The 9,354-nt window shown below is 39.0% G+C and overlaps 1 protein-coding gene across 7 annotated transcripts in view; it reads left to right on the top strand.

The window, feature by feature from the left end:
* The first annotated feature begins 471 nt into the window (after positions 1–471).
* Positions 472–9,354, top strand: part of NKTR (natural killer cell triggering receptor) — a 47,993-nt gene continuing 39,110 nt past the window's right edge. For 2 of the 7 annotated variants that reach the window (XM_019727536.2, XM_019727535.2), the window contains exons 1-2: positions 1,625–1,769; positions 1,954–2,034. In XM_019727536.2, coding sequence (XP_019583095.2) covers positions 1,977–2,034 — 58 coding nt within the window. In that variant the 5' untranslated portion in view covers positions 1,625–1,769; positions 1,954–1,976. The other 5 variants (XM_074312551.1, XM_019727538.2, XM_019727530.2 and 2 more) reach the window with 4 other exon arrangements.

Below are 9,354 nucleotides of genomic sequence, written 5' to 3'. Positions count from 1 at the left end.
TTATGAATAATTTCAAAGATATGCAAAAGTAGAAAACATAGCTCAAAAATCCCCATACACCTATCACCTAGATGAAACAATTATCAGGATTTTGCCACATTTGTTTCAGTCGTTAGCCATTTAAAAATGTATTTTCTTTTTCCTTTGATGAAGCATTATAAAGCAAATCGCAGACAGACATCATGTGTTTTCATCCCTGTGTACTTCAATATGCATCTCTAAAAAAACCAAGGACATTTTCTTACATAACCAAAATTTCATTAATATAGCTAACAAAATTAAATATATTTCTTTGGTTTTATCTAAAATCTAGACCATAATCAAATTTCCCATTTGGCTATGTCAGAATGTTTTTCACAGTTGTTTGGAGGGAGATGTAGGATTACTAACTCAATTTCTTCAATGGTTACTGGTTTATTCAGGCCTTCTATTTGAGTCAAATATGGTAATTTCTCTTTTCTAGAAAATTATTCCATCTAAGTTTCCCCACTAGCACTCCTGATTAGTTTTGACAACGTCCTCGCCATTGAAGTTCCAATTGCTGGTGTGATCCCACTCCAAAAGGCTAAATACCCAGAATCATTCCTGAAAATTCCTGCCAAGGGTTCTCCGTCCTGGTAATCACAGCCAAATTAAGCCTGGGTTTGGAAACTCCTTGCATACCAATTTTCTACCACTCTTGAGGATGAAGAGGCGGTATCAGCCCTTTTGGTGGACGCTGCTAGGCCTGCCTTGTCCTAGCAGTTTCTTCTCCTTAACCACAGACCAAATCGCATCATCTGAAATATAATTTCAACTCACAGGACAGCATAAAAGAATTTTGATCAAGGAGGGAATTATTTAGAAGGTATTTCGTCCTGTTTATTTTACAGGTGAAGACACTGAACTCCAGAGAAATCAAAGAACATAAAAGATAAAATTGATCAAATGCCTTCTGATTAAACACTGTTTTGCGGAGCCACTATCAAGACAAAAGACAAGACCCAGACTGAGAAAATATTCGCAATCATCTATCAACAAAGATTTGGACTCAGAAATTACATATATCATCTACGTAACAAACATTTGTGTCCAGAACTCTCGCAGTCAATTAAATGAAGAACGATTAAAAATGGGCAAAGGACTTGAACTGACTCATCATAAAAGATGAAGAATTGCCATGAACAACTATCCCAATGACGCGAGCGCCAAAGCAGGAACGAATGCACACCTCAGCTTAAAAGGTCTTTGAAATGAGACGAACGGTCTAACAGTAGCATAGCGTCATAACTACCTCTTGCGAAAAAGAAAACCAGCCAAAGTTCTGTTGGTTTACTAAACCTCAATGACTTCATTCATACAGCTGACTCTCAGGTGTCAACAGCAAAGTCTCGCGATATCGGGAGATGAGCTGAAGCTCACGGACCTTGGAGGGGGACGAGAATGTAGAGAGCGCAGGCGCTTCCAGGGCTCTCAGATTGGGCGACTGACTCCAATGGTAAGGAGGGAAGGGGCGGGGCAAAAAGGACAAGCTCAGGTATAGGAGCACCCGGCTGAGGGTTTCACAAGAGCTCCCAAACAACGCCTACGTGTGCTTCCTTTCGGTTAACCACCCGCTTCGAGACTGTGCTCTCGCGGTATTTGTTCCGACTCTCGCGAGGTTTACGTGGCACTGGGAGGCCGGGCCCAGGGAAGGGGGTGGTGGTCCGTTAGCAGCATTGGGCTTCGGCCGCAGTGGCCGCGGTTTCTCCGCTGTGCACGGGGAGCTGTTAAGGCTGGAGGCCCGCCAGGTGAAGAGCTCGCCCGCATGCGTGTGCATGCCACAAGGGAGCCGGGAGATCGGGGGCGGAGGGGACCCCGTCTCACCCTTCCGCGCTGTCCCGACAGGCCGGCGCGAGGCGCCCGCGGTTTGGGCTCCGCCCCAGCCCCCGCCCCGGCTCCCGACCTGACCACCTTCCTCCCCCTCTCTCCCAGCTCTCGCCGCCGCCTCGGTAGCGATGGGGGCGCAGGACCGGCCGCAGTGCCACTTCGACATCGAGATCAACCGGGAGCCGGGTGAGCCGGAGACTGGGGCGCCCTGCTGGGGCAAGGCTGGCCTCGGGGAAGGGGCGGGGCTTACTCTCTGCAACTCTTCCCCGGGGCTTTTGGGGAGCGGGTAGGCGCAGGCAGCACTCCCTTTTCTCCAGAGTTAAAAAATCTACCGAGAGAGAAGAGGGTGGCTCAGGCACACCACTCCCACCCTACTTGGAGCCCGGGCCTCGCCCTCCCGAACTCCATGCCCCCTTGCATCCCTAGACTGACGCCCAGAAAAGGGGTGCGATCCTTTTAGGACTTTTTCTCTCAGTGTCTGCAGAGGTCAACCACTCCCAATTCTGATTTCAGTTATCTTGGCTATGTACTGTGAGGTTTGGACTCGTATGTTCTTTAGTTCCTAATTCTTGAATATCATTAATGGGTGAAATCCGCCTCTATTTATTCCTTACTTATCTGTTAGCCAGAATTTCTTGGTTCTTGGGAAAATGACCTAGCAAAAGTCTTGTGTGATAAACCAAAGCATTCTGTACCAGGAGACTTGGAGTATGTATGCACTCAGGTTTAACGTTTTGTCTTCATATTTTGTTGAAAATAAAATATTTTCCTCCAAAGGGTAGTTGTTTCCTTCTGAATCAGTGTGCAGGGTTCCAAACTGTTTTCTTACGTTTTTTTTTAGTATCTATAACAGAACTTTTAGTTAGAGGCATATATACAATCTTTGTGCATGTTCTTGTTCAGCAGATTCTTATTGAGTGCCTCCAGTTCTAGACTCTGGGGATACAGCAATGAATAAAACAAAGGCCTGTCTTCCTTGTAGTTTATATTCTATTGGGGGAAATACAGACAATAAGTCAAAGGGGAAAAATCGCCTGTAGTTGGGGTACTATTTTAATAGGTTGGTCAGAAAAGGCCGTTTTGAGGAGATGACATTTAAGTGGACCTCTGAAGGAGGTGGGGAAGTGAGCCATGTGGGTATCTTTGAGAAGAGCATTCCTGGTAGACAGAACAGTTAGTCCAAAGGTCCTGAGGAGGGAGTACATGTTTAAAGAACCTCAGGAAGTTTAGGGTGGCTGGAACAGAGGAGGGGAGAGAGAAGCAGAAAATGGCTATAGGCCACAGTAAGGATTTGGACTCAATGAGATAAGAAGTGATTGAAGAGATTTGAGTAAAGGAACGATGTGATCTTAGAAAACTTTGTTGCATCCTCGCTTATATTTTCAGCCTTGATGGACCTTAATCCTTTATAGTGAATCCATGCTTCAGATAACAGGGCTATGTTTTTGTTTTTTTTTTAATTAAAAGTAGCAGACTCCAGAGAAGTAGAAGTAAAACAAAGGTCTGTAGCCATGTAAAGTACTCCTTTCCTAGTACGTGTTCCTATCCTAGATTTGCAAATAACCGTTCTTGTGAAAAATCTCACAATATGTTTGGTAAATGTTGAATGAACTTCAGTCCCCAACATCCAAGGTAATTCACTATAATACCATCCTGGTAGAAGTGACTAGAACTCTTGAGAAGACTGAACCAGATATAAGGCAGGGAATGCTTACATTGTTCTAGGTTGAATCAGTTGGTAATAGGTAATTTCATATGGTTCAATCTCATGTAATACGTCTTAGCACTTTATATTATGTAAGTAGTAGATACTTGATTTTTGCACAACTTTAAAGGATCACTTCAGTTGTTTGAGAATCCTGCTTTGTAGGATTTAACCATTTGTACGTTTGTCTTTTGAGTACTTATTCAAGTAATACTTTTGATTTCTTATATAGTTAATAATTCACTTGATGGAAATGCAAAGTAATATGTTTGATTTACTTTGATAAGCAAAGATCTTTTAAGAGTAGCCACACTGTCCGCATTAATGAGATCAAGAAGTATTGATAAAAATTCAGTTGAATACAGCACGTTATGCTTTTCTATTACCACCAATGGAAGTGTGTATATTTTATAGCAATCAAGTTAACTAGACTTTTGAATTGTAAAGACCAAATGAATGCAAGTGTATGTTAAAAGAAGAAAAGTTTTTAAATTATGTATGAGTTTTTCTCTGTGAATCCAATAAGATGATTCCTGTTTGAAATAATTCCAGGATTGTTCCTTAGAAATTTTTTTCGGAAACTAGATTTTAAACTAGATTTTCATTTTTTAAGTAAAGAACTATTCATGTTATTTCTCCTTTGATGAGTTTTTGTAGTTCTTGGCTTTTAAGAAATTGGTCCATTTTTTTAGGTTGTCAATTTTATGTGCATAGAGTTGACATAATCCCTTAATTTAATATCTGTGGGATCTGTAGTGATGTGTCCTTCATTCCTAATAGTAATAATTTGTGCCCTTTGTCTTTTTTCTTTGGTCAGTTTGACTAAAAGTTTCTTAATTATCGTTTCAGAGAACAAGATTTTGATTTCATTTTTCCTTATTTTCTGTTTTCAGTTTCATTGATTTCTGCCCTTTATTTCCTTCCTGATGCTTGCTTTGTCTTTATTTGGCTCTTTTTCTAGTTTCTTAAGGTGGAAACTTGTATTGTTGACTTGAGACCTTTCTTGTCTAAGAAACACTTAATGCTGTAAATTTACCTCTATACAAAGGACCCTACATGTTTTGTGTACCCCGTGAATTTTGATGTATTGCTCATTTTCTTTCAGTTCAAAATACTTTCTAATTTCCCTTGAGACTTAGTGTTTGACTCATGAATGATTTAGAAGTGTTTTAATTTCCAAGTACTTGGACTTTTGCAGTTGTCTTTCTGTTAATGATTTTTAGTTTAATTCCATTATGGTCAGAGAACATACTTTGTATGATCTCAGTTGCTTTATATTAAGGTTTGCTGTGTTCTTTTTTGGTGAATTTTTCATGTGCACTTGAAAAGAATGCATATTCTGCTGTTTCTGTGTAGAGTGTTCTATACATGTCAGTCAGATCCAGTTGGCTAATAGTGTTGTTAAATTCTTCTACATCCTCCTGGCAGATTTTTCTGTTTGTTCTACTGATTACCAAGAGGAGTATTGAAGTCTCCAACTATAATTGTGGATTTGTTTATTTTTCCTTTCAGTTCCATTATTCTGCTCCATTTACTTGAAGGCTCTTTTGTTAGGTGGATGCATGCACATTTAGGATTGTTATATCTTAGTGAGTTGACCCTTTTATTATTACGTAATGACCATTTTTATTCCTGGTAATTTTCCTTGCTCTTAAGTCTACTTTGATATGAATACCGCTACTCCAGCTTTCTTTTTATTAGTGTTTATATAGTATATTGTTTCCTGTCCTTTTACTTTCAACTTACTTACATCATATTTAAAGTGGCTTTTTTGTAGATAGCAAATAGATGGGTCTTGTCTTTTATGTATCTTCTCAATCTGTCTTTTAATTGGTATATTTAGACTAGTTACATTTAATGTAATTGTTACATTTGGATTTGTCTATGTAATGCTTGTTTTTGCTTCCTCTGCTTTTAGTCTCATCTCTTTTCTTGCCTTTTGGATTATTTGAACATCTTTTAGTACTTTTAATTTTTATATTGAATTTTTGATGTTTTCTCTATAGTTTTTTTGGTAGTTACTCTAGAGATTACAATATATATTCTTGACTTTTCACAGAGAACTTAGAATTAATATTTTATCACTTCAAATGAAATGTTGAAACCATCCCACCATATAACATTCCTTTACCTCTCTCATCTTTTTGTCTTTGTTATATGTATTACATCTACACTGAAAACTTTTGCTTTCAAATGTCACACATACTTTCAAGGGCATAAAAGGAAAAACAAATAGTTCCTTTTGGTGGGAACTGCCATCTTCCAGTAATTTGCCAAAATATCCTACGCAAAGGAAAGGGGAGATGCACCTGCTATATGCTCTCTAGGCCTTTTAGAAAACGGAGTTTTTCCTTTGGCCAAGTACATGTGAATCTACAGGAAAGGTGATATTGTAGACATCGAGGGAATGGGCACTGTTCAAAAAGGAATGCCCCACAAATGTTACCACGGCAAAACTGGAAGGGTCTACTGTGTTACCCAGCATGTGGTGGGCATGGTTGTAAACAAGTTAAAGGCAAATGCTTGCCAAGAGAATTTATGTATTGAACGTATTGAGCACTCTTAAGAGCCAAGATAGCTTCCTGAAACGTGTGAAAGGAAATAATCAGAAAAAGAAGGAAGCCAAAGAGAAATGTACCTGGGTTCAACTGAAGCACCAGCCTGCTCCACCCAGAGAAGCACATTTTGTGAGAACCAATGGGAAGGAGCCTGAGCTGCTGGAACCCATTCCCTATGAATTCATGGCAGATAAGCTTAAAAGAAAAAAAAAAACCTCTGTACTGTTATTCTTGAAAGATATTTTTACTAGATGTAGAATTCTAGGTTGACACTTATTTTCTTTTAACATTTGAAAATGTTCAATTGCTTTCTGGGACCATATATGGTTTCTGATAAGAAATCCATAGTCATTCAAGTTGTTGTTACACCGTATGTAATGTGTCCTTGTCTGGCTGCTTTCAAGATTTTTACTTTGTCTTTAGTTTTCAGCAGTTTGATTTTGCTGTGTCTGGATTTCAGTTTCGTTTTGTTTATTCTCTTTGGGGTTTGCTGATCGCGAATCTGTCTTTTGCCACATTTAGGAAATTTTTAGCTATATTTCTTCAAATCTGTTTTCTTTTCAATACTCATTTTCCTCTCTGGGACTTTGACAACACAAATACTAGATCTTTTGATATTACCTCACGGGTCTCTTAGGTTCTGTTCATCTTTTTTTTCAGATTAGGTAATTTCTATTAATTTATCTTCAAGTTCACTGACTTTTTCCCCTCGCATCTCCATTCTGCTGGTGACTCTACCCAGTGAATTTTTAATTTTGATTATTTTTCCATTTTAGAGTTTCCTTTTGGTTTTGCTTAAAGCTTTCTGTTTTTTCGTTCATTTTGAGTGTTTGTCCTTACTTATAAAGTATGGTTATAATCGCTGCTTTAAAGTCTATAATAATTCCAACATTGTATCATCATGGAGTTGCTGTCTTTGATTGTCTTTTCCTTCATGAAATAGGAGTATTTACTGGTTTTGAGACCAAAAAGTTTGAGAACATTACTCATTTTTTTAATTGGAGGCTTGAAGTTGGTTTTCAAAAGTGACAACCAGAGTGTTTCTTTAAAGGAATCCTTGACTTTGGAATTTTTCTTTATGTGGTCCTCAGAGCAAAATCATAAAACCCTGGCAATTTATCAAAATAGATAGAAATGGGGATACAAGTGAAATGGGTATTCTTACTTCGCTGCTTAAGATTCACATGGATCCAGGAAACTGAATTGAAAATGTATCCTTAATAAGCACTGTAAAGTATTTGGAAGTGATACCAAGAAATTTAAGTAAAGAGGCAGACAAAAGTTTGAGTGCTACTTGTGGCTTTCAGCAGGACACTTGACCGCTTTGTGAATGTGCAGTATGGCAAAGTTTGCTAGTATTCACAATTACTCTTTAGACTTTAGACTCACACTCAGGGTAGCTCATACTTTAAGAGAGGACGAGGGATCTAATTTGTACTGAGGGACAGGAGAAGTGCATCCCCCATCACAGTCTCACACTAGGTCATAAAGTTATGCATGAATAGAGTAATAGATGCAGTGGTCTACACACTTATATACTCATAAATAGGATTCCAGTGTAATAGCGCTTACATAATAAGGTTGTTGGGAAGAGTAATTAACTAATACAACCACCTGTCTTACAGATTGTGTTTTTGTAATACGAATTTATTCTAATGGGATGGGTTGAATAGGAGCACAGTTTTAATTACCGTTTGTGTTATCACACAATCAGATAACACGTTGGGGAACTAGTGGTGTGGGAGGGGAGCCCGGTTGAGCAGCACTCCTATTCTGACTTGCTCTTGTCTGTCCTCACAGTAATTTGAAAGACCACAGAAGGACTATGCCAATAGTGCTGAGAAAGGAGGCCATAGTGAGGTGATCAATTGTAGGGTTTCCTTGATGATGTGTAGGTTTTATAACATCCCCTTATAGCTAAAACATGCCTTTATTATTGATACTCCTAAAGAAAAAAGCAGTTTTACTGCAACCTGAAATTCCCTTGTCCCCCAACTCCCATTTTCCCGTGGAAACAGTTGTTTTTGTATGTGATTTTGAAATGCAATGTTTCTTTAAATTCTATCCTGTTATTGCGGAGCAGACTATTTGTGAAAAACCCAGCACAGTATCTGCCACATTTGGTTTTAAAGTTGCTTTAATTGTTACATGAGCATGAGCACTAGTGCTGAGTCAAGTAAGGGGCTTTCATATTAAAGTAGTACCATGTTTTCCCGAAAATAAGACCTAGCCGGACAGTCAGCTTTAATGGGTCTTCTGGAGCAAAAATTAATATGTAATATAAGACCAGGTCTTATCTAACATAACATAATATAAGACAGGGTTTTATGTTAATTTTTGCTCCAAAAGACACATTAGAGCTGATGGTCTGTCTAGGTCTTATTTTTGAGGAAACACAGTATGCAGACATTAAACTTTTTTGTTCACATTTTAGGAAAAAGGCTTGTTTCAGGTTTCTGTAAGCAAAAGTGTCCCGTCCCCCCCCCCCCCCGCCAACCCCTACACACACACTTTGTCTCTTTATTTTTTTAAAATTGGGCCTGGAGAATCCCAATAATATCAGGTCTGATTGGACGGTCTTCAAGGCAAACTCACATGGATTTTTACGAGGACTTTATGAGGAGAAAGTTCACTTCTTAGCACTTTCTTTCCTTCAAAACTCCAAGTGAAATGTACAAAGATTTTTCTCCTTTTTAACCTTTAACATAAGATGGCTGCTGCTTGTCTAATTCCCACCTCCTACCCCCTTTGAGTCCCTGTGCCTTTCCATTATTTTTTTTTTTTTACCTTTGTTGGTATTCACCTGTCAGTGGTGTTGCAAAGGGAATCCTGACGGTGGTGGTACAAACAAGCTGCCTGCTATGATTTCCTTCAGTCTGCTTTGCACATCGTTTACTTCATCTCTGGCACTGGAGAGTCTTAAAGCTTTCCAAAGTGTACATAGTTCAGCCTGAATTCTTGGTAGAACATAGCTCTTACACAGATGGTCAGGCATTTAGCAAGTACTTATCTTACTCGGATTAAAAGCAGGTGGGAACTAAAAAGATTTCTTTAGGTAAGCAGAAAAAACCTCAGGCTAGAAAGGGCAAGACTGGGTGACTGACAAAGTTACCTAACACTGAGCAATGATTTCAAGATTATCTCAAAAATTGCATTCAAAACCCCAAGCTGTAAATGCCTGTACTGCGTAAGCCTTGCTACAGGTAGTGCCTGATTTTAGTCTCACTGTGTTCCAAGAGGCTG

This window comes from Rhinolophus sinicus, linkage group LG10 (assembly GCF_036562045.2).
Source record: "Rhinolophus sinicus isolate RSC01 linkage group LG10, ASM3656204v1, whole genome shotgun sequence".
Classification (NCBI taxonomy): Eukaryota; Metazoa; Chordata; class Mammalia; order Chiroptera; family Rhinolophidae; genus Rhinolophus; species Rhinolophus sinicus.
Note: the sequence above shows the minus strand (reverse complement) of the source record. Positions and strands in the feature narration are given on the sequence as shown.